Source organism: Caretta caretta, chromosome 6, assembly GCF_965140235.1.
Source record: "Caretta caretta isolate rCarCar2 chromosome 6, rCarCar1.hap1, whole genome shotgun sequence".
Lineage (NCBI taxonomy): Eukaryota > Metazoa > Chordata > Testudines > Cheloniidae > Caretta > Caretta caretta.
Genome location: NC_134211.1, coordinates 90,948,284 through 90,970,205, shown reverse-complemented (window position 1 = coordinate 90,970,205; position 21,922 = coordinate 90,948,284). Strand labels below are relative to the sequence as shown.

General features: G+C 46.4%; 1 protein-coding gene across 2 annotated transcripts; it reads left to right on the top strand.

Annotated features, from left to right (window-relative positions):
* The first annotated feature begins 194 nt into the window (after nucleotides 1-194).
* On the top strand, nucleotides 195-20,260 carry TMED8 (transmembrane p24 trafficking protein family member 8). 2 transcript variants are annotated; one of them, XM_048855314.2, is made up of 6 exons: nucleotides 195-324; nucleotides 4,518-4,596; nucleotides 7,610-7,742; nucleotides 8,729-8,870; nucleotides 11,702-12,001; nucleotides 12,936-20,260. In XM_048855314.2, exons 1-6 carry the CDS (start codon nucleotides 195-197, stop codon nucleotides 13,151-13,153), a joined length of 1,002 nt encoding a protein of 333 aa, XP_048711271.2. In that variant the 3' UTR covers nucleotides 13,154-20,260. The 2 variants fall into 2 exon arrangements, with proteins under 2 accessions (XP_048711271.2, XP_074985901.1); XM_075129800.1 differs by lacking the exon at nucleotides 195-324 and having other exon boundaries at nucleotides 4,529-4,596; nucleotides 7,608-7,742.
* The last annotated feature ends 1,662 nt before the right edge of the window (nucleotides 20,261-21,922 follow it).

The following is a 21,922-nucleotide window of genomic DNA, read 5'->3' as shown; positions in this document are numbered from 1 at the left end:
GAGCGAAGCGCCGCCGTGCCGAGCAGCCCGCTCCCGCCGCTACCCTCGCGCCGCGGAACTGCCCGAGGGAAGGCCCAGGCCGGGCGATAGGCGCCCAGGCGGTCAGCGCTCGGCTCTTCCCGCCGTTTCCGCCTCTGCCCGCTGCTGACAGCTTCGGATCTTTCCGCCGCCTCGTCCTCGCGCGTCGGCTGCCCATGTCGGAGGCGCTGGTGGCTGCCGCCGGCTCCTGCTTCGAGCCCCCCGCGGCTGGGGAGCCGAGGGGCCGCAGCTGCTCCGTGTCAGAGGGGGACGCGCAGGGCCGCCGCTCACCGTCTGAGACTCCAGGTAGCGGGGGGCGGGGGCGCACCGGGACGCGTGCCCCGCACACGGACCCCGGGGCGCGGGCTCTTCCCGCTCCGGTCCCTCGGGTGTGCTGGCCGCCGCGCACGGGGGCTGGAGGAGCTGCTGTGGGGCAGGGCTGCAGGCCGCGGCTGGGGGACACCAGCTGAGCTGTGTGCGTAGCCTTCGCTGTGCAGCTGGGACTCGTGTGCGCGGGGTGTGGCGGCGCCTCCCCGCGAGAGCACCGCGGCTTGACTGGGTTCCTTCCCTCCCTCCATCTCTCCCCCTCGCCTAGGGGGGACCTGTAGTGCTTGCCAGGCAGCCGAGGGAGTACAGCGCCTGGTACACCACAAGGAGCAGCAATAGGGAGAGTGGGCTGGGAGTGGGAGCTTCCCAAGGGGACTTAGGAGAGTTACAGCCAGTAACAAGATAGTCTGCTTTTACTCCAGTTAAGCTATTGCTGCAAAATCGGAGCTTTCTGCGGCTGCTACTTCCAGCCTCCTAGCATAGCACACTGTTTTCAGTACCCATCTTGAGAGCCGATTTGGCTGAGGTCTTGGGAAGAGGTTAAGAAAGCTGCTGCTGACCTCTTCTGAGGTCTAAGGGTATGTCTACACTGTGTAGCCTGTGATGGTATAGCTATGTCAGCACAGCCCCCTAGGATATGTTTACACTACAGATCCTATGCTGACATGCTCCACTAGTGTAGACACAGCCTATGGAAGAAGCCTTCCTGTCAGTGTAGGAACATATCTCCCCTAACCACATTGTCTATCTCCATAGAAGCTCTTTTCCATCATAGCTGAAACTATACTGGGGTTTTTCCACACCCCTCACTGATGTACCAATACCGACATAACTGTTAAGCATAGACCAAGATCTAACTTGCCTCTTGATTGATACAGTTGTTTTTGAGTATTTGGTTTCCAACAGCCTCTATCCCTAAGGGTACTGGGTTGTTTCTCTGTTCCCTAGTGTACCAGCTGCTTTATATTTAGAGAAATGTATTATGGTGTAAGCATTGCCTCATGTAAGGGAGATAATAATAACTTTGATTTGCTTAAGTTCCTAGCACTTTGGTGCCTGGAGACCAGTAAAGATTCCACTACAATCTTTAGACTAACACAGCAATACAGCTCATTATAGGGAACCAATTAAGTTTGTTTTTTAAAAAGCAGCACTGTTTAGTGTAGGGTTAAGACTTGAGATTCCTGGGTTCTAATTACATTTTTGCCACTGATTTACTGCATAACCTTGAGTAAGCCAGTTGCCCTCTTTGCCTCACTTTTTTCATCTGAAAAATGTGGCTAGTAATCCTGACCTTTCCCCCCGGGCTTATGAGATTTATTAAATGTTTGACTGGCACAGTGGTATCCTGTAAAATGCACTGTAGACATGCAAAATGTTTAATACTTGATGTGAAATCAAAGGTACCTGCCATTGTGGTACCTAAGCAACTATGGAGTTGGGTGTTAGCTGGTGACCACATCCCATGTGTCACCTCAAGAGGATAGGATGCTGGGCCTCACTTTGAAGGGCCTGTGAGTCTAGAAGTTATTTCTCCTTTGAAGCACACATAGAGAATGTCTGTGGCATCCTTGAGAGCAAACCTTGGGATGTTTGTTTTCTCGCTGACTCTGTCGAGTGGGTGGCTTATTACTATATGTGTAGGAGGAACGTTCTCTTCCCACCGCCACCTTCCTATCTGCTGTCTTGGTCTCAACTTCCTTATTTTGTTATATGCAATGGTGTTTTAGCCATGTTGGTTCCAGGATATGAGAGAGACAAGGTGGGTGAGGTCTTATCTTTTATTGGACTGACTTCTATTGGGGAAAGAGACAAGCTTTTAAGCTTACACAGAGCTCTTCTTCAGACCTTTAGAAGAGCTCTGTGTAAGCTCAAAAGCTTGTTTCTTTCAACACAAGAAGTGGGTCCAATAAAATTATATTACCTCATCCTTGTCTCTCTTTATTTTGTTATAGGCATTTCTGCATAAGGTGTTTACTACAGTATCTAAACCCAGTAATATCTATGACCTCCCTCTAGTTCTCCAGAACTTCAGGCATGTTCTCTTCCCTAGTTTACTTCTCCTTTAATGTCCCCTTTAAAAACTTCCTTATCTCTTTTAGATCATAACTGTGTGAAGCATTTTGTAATTCTGTGTCAGATCACCAGATGAAAAATTTCTCCCCACAACCAGAATCAGGAGCATGGAGCTTGCCTGATTTAACTTGTCTATCACTGCCAAATTGAGTCATATGACACGCAATCTTGCTGGCTGTTGCTTTTTCAGGCCATATTTTCTCCAGCAGTTGGCAGTAAAATGTTCTCACGTTGGTTACCAGGTAGAAGAGAAGTTTTAGCTGTGCAGTAACTTCAACAGTTGTTGAATCATGAGAATGACAGATATAAAAGATCTGCTAGGTTCCCTCTAATCTGTTTCAGGGGGAGGGGCATGAAGTATTGTTTCCTGCTGTATTCTGTAGCAACTGAGATCTAGGCTGTTAAAACAGTCTTTCTAGGCATTGTAGTTCCTTTTAGGTACTCTCCCTTGGAGACTCTTAGGGGGCCGGAATAGGAACGCATGAGCAATAAGTTCAAAAATCAACCTTGTCTATTGCTCTATTTATAAAGTTGGAGTGAACAGAATTACTTCTCCCTGTTACACAAGTCTTACCACTCCTCAGATTTTGAGGCTTATTCATGTCTCAAATATAATATACTTTAATGAGTGTACCTTCCAATGAAAGGTTCTTAACATCTTGCTTTTTTTTCTAAATGATCAGAGAACAGATCATTAATGAGCATAAAGATGAATATTTATTTGGATCCTATACCCAAACAAAATATACGCTTGGGATAGTGGGGTTTCAATTCATTTCTTGGTGGAAAAATGCGTAAAGCAACAAAACAAATACCTCACTACCCTGGTACTAATTAGTCCCCTTGTTCGTTCTTGTCTAAAGCCCATCCCTCTCTTCTGCCTAGAGTTTCTCATCTTTAAAAGCAGTCCCTATAGGTCAGGTTGCAGAATGTTGGCGATGGGGTATGCTGCTTGAACTGTACCTGTTCTGTGGATCAGAGGCCTTTAATGTATGGGGCTATTAATCTGCTGTCTTTCACCAGCACCAAATTCCCTCTGTTTAAACCAAGTAGAAGAGAATTCCTACTGTAATGTGGAACTTTAAAAATCTGTGTAATTGGGAGCCTGTCCATGCCCAATTAACTATCTTCTATGGGTAATGGAAGCAGACAGCAAGACTGTAGAGCAGGGGTGGGCAAACTTTTTGGCCTGAGGGCCACATCAGGGTTCCGAAACTGTATGGAGGGCCAGGTAGGGAAGGTTGTGCCTCCCCAACACCCTGGCCCCTGCCCCCTGACTGTCCCTGTCAGAACCCCTGACCCATCCAACCCTCCCTGCTCCTTGTCCCCTGACTGCCCCACCTGAGACCCCACCCCCTATCCAACCCCCCTGCTCCCTGTCCCCTGACTGCCCTGACCTATCCACACCTCTGCCCCCTGACAGGCCCCCCAGGCCTCCCATGCCTATCCAACCACTCCCTGGCCCTTGCTGCCCCCTGGGACTCCCTGCCCCCTTACCATGCCGCTCAGATCAGCAGGACTGGCAGCTGCGCTGCCTGGCTGGAGCCAGCCATGCTGCTATGCTGCCCGGCAGGAGCTTGCAGCCCCACCACCCAGAGTGCTGGCAGCATGGCAAGCTGAGGCTGCAGGGAAGGGAGGACAGCAGGGGAGGGGCTGGGGCCTAGCCTCCCTGGCCAGAAGCTCAGGGGCCGAGCAGGACAGTCCCGTGGGCTGGATGCGGCCCACGGGCCGTTGTTTTCCCACCTCTGCTGTAGAGCATGCACTGGAGTCATGTGGGGACAGAGCTTGTTCAGGAGACTAGGGGCAAACCTAGAGCCTACATCTGAACAGAAGCTTGTTTTGATTGATCCCTATGTCTTGTGTCAGAAACTGTGTTATCTTTTCCCTTCCACTTAGGGCCACTGAAAGCATTAAAAACCCTTTTTCTCTGCGGGGGAGGGACAACATATAATACAGAAGGTTGCCAGGCCCAGCTTTAAGCGCCAAGGCTGCATGACCTTGGTGACTCTGGATAACTAGAGTTTTGCTTTATTGCCTGCACATTCTCAAAGGTTAAAAGCTGTTTAATCTTCTCTCCATCTTCCACCCATTGCTAGAAGATGAAGATTCAGCCCCCAAACCGGCATCTGCATCCCAGACAGTCACCTCATCAGAGTCCGAGACCTCACAGTGCAGGTAGGAAAAGATCTTTGTGTGATGACCCACATTAAATGTTCCCCAACGTCAAGGAAATGAAGGATAATAGGTCTCTCCCCCACCTCCTTCTCTATCAGTGGTGTCTGGCAGCTGTTCCTCTCCAGGGCATCGGAGACTCAACTTTCTGTTTTCAGGTTCTGTACACTGTAGACTATATTGGAAGAGCTATTCTTCTTGACTTTGGGTTATTTTAATGCTTATAAAATCTAATGCTTGTAAAATGCTTTTAATTTAATGCTTATAAAATGCTTGTAAAATGTAACCCATGACTCACCTCAGGCTTTTTGGATCACAGAGCTAACTAACTTCCAACAGGAAATTGTTTGAGCTCTGGCTGAAGGATATTTTTAATTAAAAAATATTCTTTCTGTATCTAATCCCCAGGGAAGCTGGATCGGAAACCTACTTTTTTGCTGCTGCTTTTTCAGTACATTTTATACTCTGAATATCAGTTGTTTGGTTTATTATTGAAGGATTGCTGATGAGCATTTGTGTGCATGCATCCTGGCTTTTGTTGGGGTGCTTGTGAACATTAGAGTTGCACACATTCAGCTTTTCTCTAAAACTGTTGAAGGTTTTGTTTTAACATTCCCTTTCCTCCGCCCAAAAATAACACTCTCCCCTACCCCCCCAACACACTCATAAAAACTTTCAGAAACAGATGAGTTAAATAGATCAAAATTTGGGTCTCAGCAGTTGTTAGTGTCCTCCATTTTAAAAATCCCTCACAAAAAACACAATTTGAGGTAATCCTGGCTTTGCTAATGAAATCTGAAGCACAGGAGAGACTGAGATTCCTGCTGCCTTCATAATTACAGTTTCATCCAGAGAGACTGTACAGCAGCCCAGTTGGCTCCAAACAGGCTTTTGCTTTAATCTGATTTTATCATATATTTTAGGTAATTATGGAATTTAATTTTCTTCAGAGAAACTAGTTGGGCATTAAGTAAAATGCCAACCTATGTTTTAAACCCATGTGAATGTTTCCTGATAAATCTGTTTAAGGTCCGAGGGGGGTGGGTTTTTTTTGTTTTTTTTTTTTAAGGGAAGAGGGTAGTGGGCAATATGAAAGAGGCTTGAAGGGGGAGCTGACTTACTTTCTTCTCTTAAATCTGATTACAAATTTTCTGCAACTCTTTTTCACCCTCTCCACAAAATCCAAAGCCTTCAGTGCTGTTTTTTTTTTTTTTTTTCAAAAAATTCAAAGTCAGCCCCAGCACCTTAGAATCATAGAATATCAGAGTTGGAAGGGACCTCAGGAGGTCATCTAGTCCAACCCCCTGCTCAAAGCAGGACCAATCCCCAACTAAATCATCCCAGCCAGGGCTTAGCCTTGTGGGGAACACTGAACCTGACCTGTTGGACCCACCTACCAGGTTATGTAGCATTCATGTGTGCTAGAATGAGATTGAACTCCAGCTAGGTCTGTGCCACACACCTGTTCTTTTGAAAAGAAAACATAGTGGAAGATTTCTGATTCAGGCTTCCAAAAGCATGGCTATAAATAGTTAAGTTTTGTAACAAAAATATATTTAAAGGGTCCCTTTTTAAACTTTTTTTGCTCGGCAACCTAGTAGGGTTATCTTTGTATCCTGACAATCGGCTCATGTGAACCACTCTTTTAGTGGAAACTGGTGGTGAGACATTCCCTTTCTATCAACAAAAAATGAGATTAAGAAAATTTAATTAGTTTTTAGTTTTCTGTTTTAGGGTCCAAGGTTGCATCCTCAAGGGAGTTCAGTTTCGGAAAGGACAGTCATGTCTGTCTTTTCCAGCCTTCTCTTTAGTTACAGAAACAGTACAGAAAGCATCTGGACTATTCTGTTTTTATTAGACACTTCCAATGTAGCTTGGAACAATCTGTCCCAGCATTAGTCAAAGCACTTCATATTCCTAAAACTGAAAACTTCACTTGCTTTCTACCATTGGTGCTTTGCATGGAGCTAGCCTGGTGCTGATCTGTTTCTCATATGGTAAACCAAGGTGGCTGGCTTTGGATTTCCATTGCTGCAGGCAAAGGTTTTATGTCTTTTAAAAGAGACTGTTTCTATTCCTACTAGACTTGAAGTTTCTTTTCATGAAAGCTACATTTAGTGCCTAAGAGTAAGGGTGGTTCTTTAACCCCATCCTGGATTAGTAGCTAGGATTATTTAATCTCAGTTGGCATAATTGACTTTTTTCAGGGATGGGCAGGGGTGCTGCGATGACATAGTAATTTAGAGGGGAATTTCAGGATGTAGGGATGAATAGGCAATATGCATGCAGGAGGCTATTGCTTTGCTGTTCTGTTTCTCTTGCTGCTGTTGTAGCTTTCCAGGTTTGACTAAAAGATCTCCCTCCCTCCTCCCATTATCTCTTCTTGTGGAGAGGTCCTAATCCTGCATTTGTGATTGTTAGTTTGTTACCGTGGCATGGCTTATGGCTTGCCAGATTCAGCACTCTGTACAGGAGGAGCAGGGATGCAACCATATTAACACTTGTTGATTATCTGTAGCAGAGTTACGGTGTTCTCAAAACGTCATCTGTTTGAAGTCTTGTCTCTGATATAGATGGCCTGTGTGAGGGGTATATAGATGCCATCCAGTGCCTAGCAGGGAGAGAGTTACTTCTCTCTGAGATGCTACCACTGATCCCTGCCGTCAGTGCAATGTTAGCGAAGTAGCCCTTCTATGAAAGGAGTGTGGCTGGGCTCAGTTGGAGTGAATTACTGCTACCTAAGGGACTATAAATGGGGAGTGAGCTCAGGAAAGTTGCTCACTCTGGCTTGGATGAGCTAAAGAGGACAGCCGTCTGGGGCTGAGAGTGGACCTTGGTTGAGAGAGAGCGTCTTGTTTTAATGCAGTGAATGCTGGCTCTAGGAAGCCCAGTTCCCTTAGTTTATTTGCATTCCAGCCCCTGAGTGGGGTGGTTCATCACCTGTCCTTGGCCCACCTGGCTCAGTGTCTCCTGTTCTTCAAGCATCTTGAATTGATGTGCTATCTTTCTCTGAGAGGCCGCAGATTGGATCACCTGTGAATGTGCATGCTGCAGAGGATTCTAGAAAAAGTGATGGTACATCAGAGGACCAGGAAGTGGCTGGACAAGGAGAGAAGCTGGCTGACCACCAGATCCAGCCCCCCAGGGAGGTAGGTGACTTGCCACTTTTATTTCTGAAAGGAGAGACCAAGATGCTGCAGTGCTTTTCCCATCTGCTGCTGAGCCTGTACATGAGGAACTGGGGTTCTGAGCATTTAGTTATGGCTGTTTCTGCGCAATGAGGGAGTTAACAGTGATAATCTAACCTTTAAAACTCAGAATGTCTCTCTCGCCCACGGTGTATTGGACCAGTCTTTGCTCCCTTTCAGTTTCCACCATTCCTAAGGCTTCGAGACTGTTCTCGGCTACTGGCTTTTGTCTAGGGTTTCAGGGAGTTCCTGTGAATTTTAAATAAACTAATATAGTCAATTTTTTTTGGGGTGGTGGTGATGAAGAAGCAGTGTGTTAGTTCTTTCAGGGAACAAACAGCTCCTGGTAATTTCAAATACAGCTTTGGAGAGACATCGTGTAATAATACTCTTGGTCTGTAAGCTCTGTATCTGCCTATGTGAGAAGGGGGAATTGGCAGCACTGTGTTAATCTGGGCAACAGTTTTAACAAGTTCATAGTAGGCATCTGTTTAATTGTGATTGCAGTCTAAGTACTGGGAAAACTGAAGAGGCTGGTTCCTAGAACTGGAGCAGCTTCAGCACTTGAGAGGGCATCTGGGTAGATCTGAAATCTTTTACCAAATAAAGCAATGATAGCCCCCAAACTTTGAGGCAGTGCAAATAGCTAGACTTATCTGTCTGTGGAGATGATGCTTCCTTGGGAGACCAGTGGTCGCTAGCACAGTGCAGCATTTGACTCAAGAGTTTCACAGTTTTGGAGGCAGAGAAGACCATGCACAGAAACTGTCCTCTGAGCCAGCCAGTTATTTAGTAAATATTTTATACTTATAGCAGAAACCCAATGGGAAATTGATGTGAATTCATGAAAATGGCTCCTTCTTCTCCCTCAATCCCTGACAAACCATTTAAAATCCAACTGGAGGCCCCCAGAGCCACTGAGGAACTTGCTTATGTGCCCTGCACAGGAGGCCGTAGTGCGGATGACCAAGTACCGTGCCCCACAAGGACCAGGGGATATAGTCATGATACAGTCAGAACACACAGGTGCAGTGGATGTCCTCTCTGCAGAGCTGGAGACTGCAGACCTCCTTGGTGAGCAGAGAAAAGGTGAGGACTGCGATGGTAATATTTCCTTTGGGTAGGAATGAGGCCTGTACACACAGATCTCATGTGGCAGCAGGATTGGAACTGTGGATGCTCTCCTTCAATAGGGTGGGCAGAGGCAGTCTACTATACGTTACCAGCTCTGTATCACTGGGAGTGGTCTGGTGGCTAGAGTAGGGGACTCCTATTCAGGATTCCTGAGCGATTTTGCCATTGATTTGTCGGTGGCCCTGGACAAGTCACTGCTTTAAGTAGCTTTTGGACATGTCACATCACTTAATATTATTTTCCTTCTCCAGTGCTCTGCACTCATTGCCATTGAGTACCTAACCTCCCATGTGGGACCATCTTATACCCCCTCCTCAACTACCCATCTCTTTAGAGCAGAGGTGGGCAGACTATATGGTCCACAGGCCACTTCCGGTCTGTGGGACTCTCCTGCCCAGCCCCTGAGCTCCTGGCCTGGGATCTAGCCCCCAGCCCTTCCCCTGCTGTTCCCCCTCCCACACAGACTCTGCTCACTGTACCGCTGGCGCAATGCTCTGGGCAGCAGGGCTGTGAGCTCTTGCCAGGCCACGCAGCTGCAGAGCCGTGACCTGACCCAGTGCTCTGTGCTGCACGGTGGTGTGGCTGGCTCCAGCTGGGGCGGCATGGCTGTAGCGCCTCCAGCCACCGGTGCTCCAGGCAGCGCGGTAAGGGGGCAGGGAGCAGAGGGGGTTGGATAGAGGGCAGGGGAGTTTGGGGTGGGGGCAGTCAGGGGATAGGGAGGAGTGGATGGGGCAGGGGTCCTGGGGGGGCTGTCAGGGGACAGGGAACAAGGGGGGTTGGATGGGGCAGGAGTCCTGGGGGGGGCTGTTGGGGTGAGAAACAGGAGGGGTCGGATAGGGGGCGGGGGGCTGGGCCACACCTGACTGTTTGGGGAGGCACAGCCTCCCCTAACTGTCCCTCCATACAATTTCAGAAACCCAATGTGTGGCCCTCAGGCCAAAAAGTTTGCCCACCTCTGCTTTAGAGTGTGCATCTGCTGAAACATTTCTAAGGGTTTGTCTTCACTATGATCTATGCTGCTGCAATCGATGCAGCAGGGATTGATTTAGCGGGTCTAGTGAAGACCCGCTAAATTGACAGAGCACTCTCTGGTTGACCCTGGTACTCCAGCTCCCCGAGAAGAGTAAGGTACTGTTGGTGCAGCGCAGTGAAGATACCGTGGTAAGTCAGCCTAAACTACATTGACTCCAGCTATTTTATTTACATAGCTGGAGTAGCGTAATTTAGGTCTACTTACCCTGGTAGTGAAGACAAGCCCTAAGTAAAGCGGTTTAAAAACAAACCCTCCTCCTCTTTATGAATCTTAGCTCACAGACACAGGGGTGAGAAGATCTGTGAATAGGAAGCTGAGAGCAAGGAACTTAGTGAGGTCCTTTCTCCTGTCAATGCCTGAGTGTTACTCAATACAGCATTTAATGGGAATCCCATGTTTGCATTTAGAACAGACTGGATCCTGCTGTGTGTCAGGGCAGGTGAATTGGTGGGTGAGCTATCAAATAGGCCATAGAGAAACCTAGGAACAGACAGAGCAGAGGAGGGCATGTTAGTGCAAGATACTGTGTTCGTTCTCGTGCGCATGCTCTCTCCTTCTCCCTCTCTCCCCTCTGCACATGAAGACTGAGCAGGAGGAAGGGCTACAGACAAATGACCTGTGAGATTGGTAATAGATCCTAGCTTGAAAGAGAATAGATCTAAAATAAATTATGCAATGGCTGACTATCCAAGGTGTTTAGGAGATACTTGGATGTTTGTGGAAACCTTTGAACTAGAAAGGGGACTGGTAATAGCATCAGGACTGCTGCTGTTATCTCTTCTCTCTGCTGCCCTTTCAGAACTCAAGATGTCTCTTGCCATCATAAGCCCAAGATAGTATCCCCCTGACCTAGCATCATCTCTTTAAAGAAGACCAGACTAGTGAGGGAGGATAATGTGTGGTGTGCTCCATGGTTGGCATTTGGATGCATGTGGAGTTACTCCTTCAGGGTGGTCTATGGAGTTTTTCTTAGAATTTCCCCTCCGTGGTAGCGAGAGTAGAACTTCTAGTGTCAGTGAGGTGTCGTCGTTTATAACCCTGTTCAGAGCAAGTCTGTACGTAGTGGGGAAAACACCAGTACCTTATCTACATTGGCACTTCCACTGGTGGAGCTAAATCAGTGGGAAATTCAGAGGGCTCATAGATAAGCCCCATGAGTCATGAGATTATGCATCTGGGTGTGAAGAATAAGCCATGGGAGCCCCTCCCACTTCTCCATTCTTATGAATGTTGGATTGAATTACATAGGCTTTGGATCAGCTGAGGAGGCAGTTTCTGCATGTATGCATGATGCTAGTTGGTTTCTATCTGGTTGCTTAGGCTATGTCATAATGCTGTGGTGCCCAGTAACTCTGCCTGCTACTATTGGGTGTCTGTGTGGAAGCAGCAGAGTTAAGCCATAGGTGGAGCTGAGGTGTTGGGGTATTGTGCAATGCACTTGATGGGATGGAATTTTCAGTTAGGCCTGTAACTAACTTTTGCAGTCTGACTCTGTCTCTAGATAACCAGATAATTCACAGGAATGGCTTTGCAAGTTCTGGAGGGAGGGAAGAAGGTTGGAAGGGAAAACCAAGAGAGTAGTATGTCCAGTTCTGACAGCAGTGCTAATGGAAGGCACTTGTCCTCGCCTTGAGAGGAGATGGAAGGTAAAGATTGGAGTTCAAGAGCTTTATCCAGAATAGCCGTCTTGTTAGCAGAACTCTCTCTGGTTGCCTTCTGACCAGTGATGAGTGGCTTGTCTTGTATTTTTCAGCTCAGCCTCCTCCTCTGGCTCCACCCTCCACTTGGACCACTTGCAAGATAAGGGAATTTAAAGCCAAAATGGGAAAGGAGAAGAATGCTCAGTTGGTGGTGAAACGGGGTGAAGTAGTGACAGTCCGGGTGCCAACACACCCAGATGGGAAGCGTGTTTGCTGGGAGTTTGCTACGGATGATTATGACATTGGCTTTGGGGTCTACTTTGACTGGACTCCTGTCACCAGTACTGCCATTACTGTGCAGGTCAGTGAATCAAGTGATGAGGAAGATGAAGAGGAAGAAGATGAGATTGAAGGTCAGTGCAAAACTTTACAAGATAAATTAATATTGTGTTCATCACCATGGTACCCAAGTACCTCCAAATCAGGTACTGTAATTCCTCACCACTTTGGCTAGTCAACCTACATGTTGACTGCAACCTTTTTGGAGTTCCAAGCTAGGTCACAAAGAGAAGACCCTTCCTAATGGCTGCTCTTCTCCCCGACCCCAGGTGTATGCTCCACCAATAACACCACATATCCTTGCATATTGAACATTGAACACTTGCTCCCACTCTGTTTTCTACTGCATGATCAATTTCTAACTTGTAACAGGATCAGGGTAAAGTATGAGATTCTGACTTAACTCTTTGATCATCAGCCTAACAGATTGCGATGCCGATGCAATTGCTGGGTGGAGAGTAGTGTTTTTCTCACCGTATCAGTAGCTCTTGTTGATTGCACCCAGAGGGCATGCTGCCCATGTCCTTGGAGTATCTGTAGCCTAGAAGGTTTAGGGAGTCTCAGGACCAATGCAGGTCCCATCTCCGGACCAGTGATGACTGAAATTAAGCCCCACTGAGAAGAATTCCTCTTGGAGAAGTAGAAGGGAAGACTGAGAGACCACCAAGGCCAGAGGTGAAACTCTCCATTGCATTCCTCTACCCACAATCAATTTCTCTCTGGCATTGGGCCACCTTGAGGAGACCCTGCTGTTTAAAGGTGTCTACTGGGTGAAGAGGAAAAGGAGGGAATTCAAACTATTCCCCAGTGTATCAGTCCCAAAGAGTGCCCCCTCTCAAAGCAGGTCTCCTATGTGGAGAGACTTTAGGTTGTGCATTGGACAGGGTGGGTATCTCAGCCAGTCTTCGTTAGCTAGATCTCATGTCTCATGTCCGGTAACCATGCCTTATTGATCATTTCCCCTCTGTTGGTTTGTCTGAGTCTGCTTGTCTCCTCTCTCCCACTCAGGACTCACCCCAGTTGGAGATGTGGAGAGGGGCTCTAAAAGCTCTCTACGAAACCGTTATCGGGAGATCATGCCCGTGTACCGAAGGGACAGTCACCGGGATGTGCAGGCAGGCAGTCATGACTACCCGGGCGAGGGCATCTACCTGCTCAAATTTGACAACTCCTACTCCCTCCTACGCAACAAGACTCTCTTCTTTCATGTCTATTACACCAGCTGAAGGAGGGGAGGGAGTGGGGACAGCAGGCAGGTAACACTGAGCAAAATAGGCTGCCATCCAGGTCTGGCACCCCCTAACTGGCACTTCCCTATGGCTGAGTGAGAGGCCTGGCTCTCTGCTCTCCTGTGGATAAGAACAGGTTTTCCCCCATTCCCTCCCAGCTTACTCACAGGAAAGGGTAGCTGTGGCTACTCAGTTGTCCAAAGGCAACTCCTCTCGCTCTAAATTTCAGGAAGCTTGCTCTGTGAGGTCATCAGGCTGGGACTTTTCATTACAGCCAGTAAATTGTCAGAGGGCAGATTCAGATGGCAGCAGTTTCTTTCTATTGCACTTGTATGAACTGAAGCTGAAATACCCTTTTATTTAAATGGATCACCAGTGGGTAATTGCCAACCACGCTCTGCTAGCAGGCAAAGCCACCTGTACCACAGCCACTCTCCAGCTGCATCCTGTCTGCATTGCTGTACTTTACACACTAGCCAAACCTCCATTAATCTCTGTGTGGGGATTCATCCCTCCAACTACCTGAGTTGCAGCCTGCATCATCTGACCCCATTCATGGTGATGTAGTCATGTCACAAGTGCCAGACCCAATCATGTGAAACCTTTATTTTGGATCCTTGCAGAGGTAATCAATAGGAAGATCTCCATAGAAAAGGGAAAGCAGGTGTGGATGGGGAGGTGGATACAGATCATCCTGACTGTGGGGATGTGTAAAATTCCTGTCACCAACAAAACTTTCTCTTACCTGTGGGGAAAATTGAGCTGCAGCCTCTTGTGTTAATGTAAAACGGTTAACGTCTCAGGTCAGCACACTTTGAATCTGAAAAATATGGGATCAGCCTTTCCCTTATATACCCACCTGGAGTTAGTGAGTCCCTGAAGTTATTGCTAACTAACACATTGAGGAATGCAGCTCCCTGGCCCACCTCAGGGGTTAGCAGTGGTAATAGTGGTCAGCCTCTGCTCAGCCCTTGGCAGGAATAAGCAAGGATCACATTAATCTGTCAACAGATGGGTTTTAAAGGGTATTTATTTGTAACTCTTCAAGATTCGAAATGACTATTTATTTGATTTTATTCAAGAACCATTTCCCTTCAAGGTAGCTGCTGAATTTGCTCTGAGGTGCCTCTGTTTGGAGTTACTGAGTGACTTTGTGCAGGATGATTCTGGTGAAGTTCCAGTCTGACACCCTCCAGATATTGCCCTTTTGTGCAGATCTAGCCCTTGCTGCAGATGGGGTTAGTGTGGGGGTGTATAAAGCCAAAGACTTCACTCTCCTAAGAAGCCCAATAATTCCCTGGTGATTCCATACCTCTTGATTCAGGCCCTTCTTTTTATCTGCTCTGCCTACTTAAGCACTCAGGAGCAATGGCTAGGTCAGGGAGGTAAGAGCAGAGGGAGGTGTACCATTGAGCAGCCCATGCCAATCTGCTGCTTCTGCAGTAGTGGGTGGGGAGGACAAGGCAGCATAGGCTCAGGCACCAACGTGTTTTTTCTTTTTCAGGAGAGGAAGGAGGCAGGGAGCACAACTGCTGTTCTAAAAAGTAAGGGATGAGCAGCAGGGCTGCTCCTCCTTTAAGGGGCACAGAGGCAAGGAGGGAGCAGCTGCAGCCCTTTTTCCTCTTCCCAGGAAGGGAGAGGGGAGTGAAGAGCAGAGTGGCCCAGCCCAAGAGGAGCTGGAAGGTAAAGTAGCTGCCTAATTCCAGGTAGCATCAGTGGAGGGGCCCTGCAAGGAAGAAGAGAAGCAGGATTTTAAGGGTGGGGCCCTCCCTTCCCCTCTAAGCAGCCTGGGCATGGGCTCCTCTCTCCCTGACCCCCTAACAGCCTGGGTGTGGATGCTTGCTTCTTCCCCAAGCCCTCTTGAAGTGCCAGGGTAGGTACCTCCCTCTCCAGTTGCTTCCTTCCACAACCTCTCCCCCAGGGCCTGATCAAGGAACCCCTCTTTTACTTTGGCTCTCAACTTCCTAAACACCAGATGTGGAGCAGGGCCCTGCCCCACCCCTTAAATATTCTGCTTCTGACTGTAAATCTCCGTGTTCCCCCACCCTGCTGTGTAATGCATCAGTGACTGCTATGCATTTGGCCTCTTGCTACATATTTTGGAAGGTCCTGCATGCATCTGAAAGAGGAGAGGTATGCACTGTCTAGGCCACTAGCTGCTGTCTGAAATAGGATTTAGTAAATAAGGAAGACACACCTGACCTGTGTATATATACCAGGTATTCTAGAAACTGCTGATGTCATGGATTCTCATGTGGAGAGTTCTACTCAGGGCCAGTGTTCTAGAACTGTCTCCAGGATAAGTTGTTCCCCTTTAGCTAATCAGAGACTGGTTCCTTTCTAGGTAATTGGCAGCTGCTCCAAATAGTCCTTAGTAAGGTGGACTGTACAGTAGATGGGAATCCTAGTGTTCAGTCCTGCCCTTCTGAAATAGACACAGATCTTTCTTCTGAGTCTCAGTCCACTTCATCAGATTTGCCCCTTTCTTGCCTCCTTGATTAAAGACAAATGGTCCTTGTATATGGTGTGCAGTCCCAAGCTGGTATATGTGCCAGTCTTATTACCTCATTGTGTCCATAGCCATGTTTGCTGCTGACTGGAGTAAAAGGGCCTTGACACATCTTCCTTCATTGTTGATATTTCAGTAGAGTAGCTTGTATTTCCCATAAGTGCTAAACAGCTGTAAGTGGAGAATATTTAATCTACAATAATGAAAGCTTCACAGCTTCCAGAATGTCACACTTTTCTTTGGTCTTTCATTTCCAAGTTATGTGAACATATTGGTGACCTTGTCACGCAGGTACTGAATGAAAATATATAGGTGACTGACTGAGAACCACTTATCTTTGGAATGATGTCCACACTGTGTGCAACGGCAGTCAACAAAGCAAATGAGATGTTAGGAATAATTAAAAAAGGGATAGAGAATATCTTATTCCCCTTATATAAATCCATGGTATGCCCACATCTTGAATACTGCATACAGATGTGGTCCCCTCATCTCAAAAAAGATATACTGGCATTAGAAAAGGTTCAGAAAAGGACAACTAAAATGATTAGGGGCTTGGAACGGGTCCCATATGAGGAGAGATTAAAGAGGCTAGGACTTTTCAGCTTGGAAAAGAGGAGACTAAGGGGGGATATGATAGAGGTATATAAAATCATGAGTGGTGTGGAGAAAGTGAATAAGGAAAAGTTATTTACTTGTTCCCATAATATAAGAACTAGGGGCCACCAAATGAAATTAATGGGCAGTAGGCTTAAAACAAACAAAAGAAAGTTCTTCTTCACTCAGCGCACAGTCAACCTGTGGAACTCCTTGCCTGAGGAGGTTGTGAAGGCTAGGACTATAACAAGGTTTAAAAGAGAACCTCCATGAATGTATCCAGTTAAGTCCATTAATGGCTATTAGCCAGGATGGGTAAGGAATGGTGTCCCTAGCCTCTCTTTGTCAGAGGGTGGAGATGGATGGCAGGAGACAGATCACTTGATCATTACCTGTTAGGTTCACTCCCTCTGGGGCACCTGGCATTGGCCACTGTCAGCAGACAGGATACTGGGCTGGATGGACCTTTGGTCTGATCCAGTATGGCCATTCTTATGTTCTTATAAATGGTTTGCAGTTGTCCCTAATTGTTCTTAATAAAGTCAATAACTCAGCCTTTAGGCTTGTTAAGATACTTTAATCAAGTCTCTAGCAGAAAGCATATTCAGTTAGCAAGGAAAGGATGCTGTATAGCCAGTGGCTTTCAGCAGTCATTTCCATTTAGTGTATGGCATCTTAAGCCCCAGTCAGATCAAAGGAATAATCTCCTCTCCTTGTCTCACTCCTCATTAAGCTACAGCTTCCTTGGTACCTCTGCCCACAATACCTACTAGGCTTGTATCCAGCTCTGGTACCTGTAGCTGAAGCAGTGCTGGGGAGACCTCCATTCTAACTGCAGACACTGAGAACTGTGACTCCTGAGTCTGAGACGAAAAGTGAATTCTGAAATAGATTCTAGTTTTGCAAGGACATTAGTAACCTAAAAATGTTCACTTCAAGGAAAGTTCCTAACTTGTTTCCATGGAGTGATGCTTTTGTGTGTTTTCCTCTCCTATAGTTTGTGACTAGAAAAAAAAAACCTAAAACCTCACCAGAGAAAAAATTTTTATATTTGGCAAACAGTGTGTGTCTTCCTCCTGTGTGTGGCTTTTGTGACTGAAAGAAACAAACTGTATTTTGTGTACAGAAACAAATTGTGGCTGGACTTGGATAGGAGATAAGTGGGGAGCCATGTTACATGTCCAGTGGCTGTGCCTTGGTGACTCTGGAGCTGGAAGGAGCTCATTAAATATCCTTGCAGGGTGGGGTTTTGGGAGGGATCTCTATTCTAGTTCACTTGCATCCCAGTTGAATTTTTTTCTTCTTTTTCTCCTCCCCCCCCCCCCCCAGCCACTCCCTAAGCATTTATCATGTGGTGCCTTGAAACAAGAGGGAGTGAAACCAGAGCCATAGACTTTATCATTTACTTTCCCCAGACCCTTAATTGCAAGGGTTTCCTCCCCCTCACTTCTCTACCTACCTTCCAAATAGCACACCTGGAAGTTAGGCTGGTGATCCCCTATAGTCTGTCATAGTTTCAGAGTAACTGCACCTGTATCCACACACCCCACTGTGGTCTGCTCCAGGAGTGCTCAATCAGGTCTCCAGCTGTCACTTGTCTCTGGGCAAGGACCTTTGTCCCACTCCCTTTTCACTGGGGGTTTTAAAGCTGCACATGTCCTTGCCTTACACTGTGGTATCCCCCCAAACCAGTCTACCTAACAGCCAGTGGCTGTGTGTTGCTTTCTCTCTGAGGGCTCTGTACAGTGTATTGCCAGCAGTTACAAGTTATCACACAGCTCTTTCTAAGCAAGCACCTTTATTAAGGTAAAAGCATTACAGAGAAAACCTATTAAAAACAATAAATTCCTATACACATGCTAAAAGCTTATCAAAGGTTACCCTGATCAGTCAAAGGGGGCGCTATTAGGCGAAAGTTTTTCCAACCTTCTGCAAGGATTGGGGCTTCCCTCAGATATAAGATCCGGTCTGTTTGCAGGATCAGAAAGGAGGCCTGAGTCAGTTTAAACCTAGCTGTTTTATATCAAAAGCCCTTTCTTTGTCTGTTCATCTCCTAGTTTGAACCAGTAAGTGTGCAAGCCTCCCTGGGGGTGGTATCTTTCTACAGGTGTTTACAACCTAAGTGATTCATCTTAATCACCCCCACTATTTTTGGTTCCTCAGGGGGCTGTGATGACCCTCCCACCTGAAGTGTCATACAATCCCTGGCCCACAGTGATACATAAACTTAAAACAATATGGTCCCCAAAGATTGCAACTACATGCAATATATGTCAGTCTGTTCCTGGCAAATTAAAACTGCTTTAACTGAGACCTTCTCACCAAGGAGATGAGGATTACAACTGAAAGCCTGAGCTCTCTGGCACCACAGAGCTATTGCCTTCAGAAGGTGTCTTTGTTACTACTGAGCATGCATAGTGGAATGCCTAAGTGCTATTTTTTCTTGAGGGAGTTGTAGATGGGTGGATGCCAAGGCAGTTAAAATGAGAAGGACTTGTGACAATGCTAACCGAACACAAAAGTAGCAGATCTTGTCGCCACACGCTAGTGGAGTGTATGAATCCAGAGTTGGAGTTGATATGTGCTGCTGTGTACTATGGAACTAGATGAAGGATCAAAGCTGCAAAAATCTCTAAATTTTAGATGACTTGTTCTCCTTTCCCATATTTGGTAGAACCATGGCTACATGCTGTAATGGGCAGTGCATTGCTAGGCATATCCATATTAAGACGGCATGCAGATCAAATAGGGACAGTCATTGAAATTGTACCATGGTAAATTCAGAATTCGGCTCCTTGACAAGAATTTAGCAAGATTCAAAGAGCGATGGGACACTTATGGATTACAAGAATGTCCAGGGTTATTGCAGTAAATACTAAATTAAAATGAAGTTCTTGAAGAGGTCAAACACCACACGCTTCAGGGCTCAAATCAATCTGTTACTATCAGGAGTTGGGAGGAGACTGCCTGAAGGGACAGACTATCCCCTTGTTTGCCTACTATGGTGTTTCTTGCACCTTCCTCTGAAGTATCTGGTGTGGGCTGCTGCTGGAGACAGGATATCATGTGAGAAGGTCTGATCCAGTATGACAATTCCATATATTCCGGTCTCCTATTTACCTGTGACTCTTGGAAGTGTCAGCTGAAGAAATATGTACTCCTCTCCTGTCTGACAGTTTAAGACTCTGTAATTCATATGGAATAAGAATCTGATTTGTGACTGGTTAGAATGGATGATGGGTAAAAGTGAGACCAGTGGTTTGAGCATTGGCCTGATAAATCCAGGGTTGTGAGTTCAATCCTTGAGGGGGCTGTTATGTTGATCTGGGGCAAAAAACGGGGATTGGTCCTGCTTTGAGCAGGGGGTTGGACTAGATGATCACCTGAGGTCCCTTCCAACCCTGATATTCTGTGATACAGACTGAGATGTTAGATGCCAGCCATCATGCCAGGAGCTATAGAGGCATCGCCAAGTGACCACTTTGAATTTTAGTTACTTTTGAAAACTTTCAGTGGTTGAAGGCAGCCTCCCAGAGGCCTCTAAGGTACCCTCGTGACAGCAGTCTACAAGATGGAAAGGCCAGTCCCCACCTCTGCAACGTGCCCCTCAGTAGCCTTGCAATGGGGAATGTCTTGTATCTGGACACACCTTAAAGGTTTATTTTTTTGATCTGTGGTCTTTTTGTCAGTCCTCATCTGTGTGATGTGAAATGTTTTTTAATGTACTGTAGTTTCAAACTGAGTCAAGTTCTTTGCACCAAACTGCTGCTCTTTGTCCTTCCAAGGGATTGTTTTTAAACATCAAAAGGATACTTTACCAAAATGTGGCACTGAATCTTTTATCTTTTTGCTCTATGGCCCAAAGAAAGTCTATTTCTAGTGTGCTTGCATTTCCTTCTACAGCTGAGTTAGCATGTTTATCTTCAGTATGGTGTGGCTGTTTTGTGACATGTATTGTCTGAGTTCCAGACTCTTTAAATAAACTTTTCACTATGCAACCATGACTTTTGTCTTCTGTTAAGGGGAGTGGGTGCTTCAGAGCTAAGACTCAGACTTCAGGCTTTCAACAAAAAAATCCGAGCTGAACTTATTTTTGAATTGCAAAGCAATAGAGAGGAATATTCACAGTGAACTTTGCAGCAGTGCCGGACTTCAGCAGTTGGCAACTAGGGATGTTCTCCTTACTTGTCTTAGCTGGCATAAGAAGGGGCACTGCTATTGGGAAGCTCCCAATGCTGGAGCTCCTCTGGCATTGGGCAGTGGTCAGATGCTTCTTTAAGAAGTTCATTGTTCTGTTTTAAGATGGTGCTGTGAGAGGTCTTGTAGTCAGGTGTCTTACCTCCTTTGACAGTGACTTCTTACAACCTGGTGCAGGCAGGATATTCCTCAACTTTGAAGGAGTATGGGTGAATTAGACTCTGAACCCTTGTGCTTAAGTTTAGTAGGTTTTTTTTTCTCCCCCTTAATACAATGGAGATTGCAATATAGTTCCCTCTCCAGCATGACTCCATTCCTCTGATCTCCAACAGACTGGTAAGCGGCTTGCCAAAACCATGCAACGTGGAGACTCTTGCCTACGTTTGGTCCAACATAACACTCTGTTCCTTGAGTTGCAAATAAAGCTGGTTTATATGTGATGCTGGGGAATCAAAATATCTACAAAGCCTAATATAGGTGGTGGAGCAAGGCTAGAGGCAACATATTTTATCCAAACTCTTTTTGTCCAGATGGTGTCAACATCTTGTTGGAATTTTCTTGCCCTTCAAATGAATGTGATTTTTAGCAGCAGCAGCAGCAGAGGATGCTTGCAGAGCTGGAGTCAGAGGGCAGGAGTACAGAGGCTTTTAAAAAATTAATCAAACCCCCTGTTCCACAAGTTAGAGCAGACAGAGCTGCCTCCTCTCCTCTCTTCCCCTTCCTCCCCCCCCCTCCCGGTTATAGTATCTGTACTGTAACCCTTAGCAGGAGAGGAGAGGGCTAATGGACAGTCTCCATTTCATCACCTTTAGAATTGTTGGAGGGAGAGAGTGTTGTTTTCCAACTGCGAGAGACTGATTAAATTGCCCAGAAACCATGTTTTCCTTCTCTACCTCTGTAGGTAGGGGGGTGTAAGGAGAAGCACTAGGCCAATCTGAAGACTGTATTTAAATATCCCCAAGGAGCAGGCTGTTTGTAAAGAATAGCTGCTAGATAAAATAAAAGCAGAAACACAGCTATACTACCTGTCTGTGACCTTATGTACCCTTCACCATTTATGCAGCATTGGGTGCTTTTAGGGAGTTCAGAGTGGAGTGACTAGTGCAAATGTGAGGGCTTCTTTCACAATGTCCACTTGGTTCCAGTTTGTATTTTTACCTTTCTGTTTGCTCTGAGTATTGTAGTGAATGAATAGATGGGCAAAAGTATAGAGGGTAGTGGTAAATTTAAAAGATATTTGTACAAAGCACATTCTGAATTTATTCATGCTGGAAACTAACTCTCAGAGTTGTGCTTATCCAGTCATGGAAGAGAAAAAAGGCCATGTGCTCTGGGCCAGACTACCCACTGAACATCTACAGTGACCTATCTGCACCCTCATAATTCTGTCCCTGTTCTTTAATAATTTCAAATGGTAGAGGAGGAAAACCAGCTTGTGGACAACTTTTTAACAGAAGTAGGTG

Excerpts from the sequence above, each read along its gene's own strand:
- TMED8 (XM_048855314.2), top strand. The coding sequence starts at position 195 with ATGTCGGAGGCGCTGGTGGCTGCCGCCGGCTCCTGCTTCGAGCCCCCC. Across the intron at positions 325-4,517 it reads CTCACCGTCTGAGACTCCAG|AAGATGAAGATTCAGCCCCC; the intron begins GTAGCGGGGGGC and ends ACCCATTGCTAG. Across the intron at positions 8,871-11,701 it reads CCTTGGTGAGCAGAGAAAAG|CTCAGCCTCCTCCTCTGGCT; the intron begins GTGAGGACTGCG and ends TGTATTTTTCAG.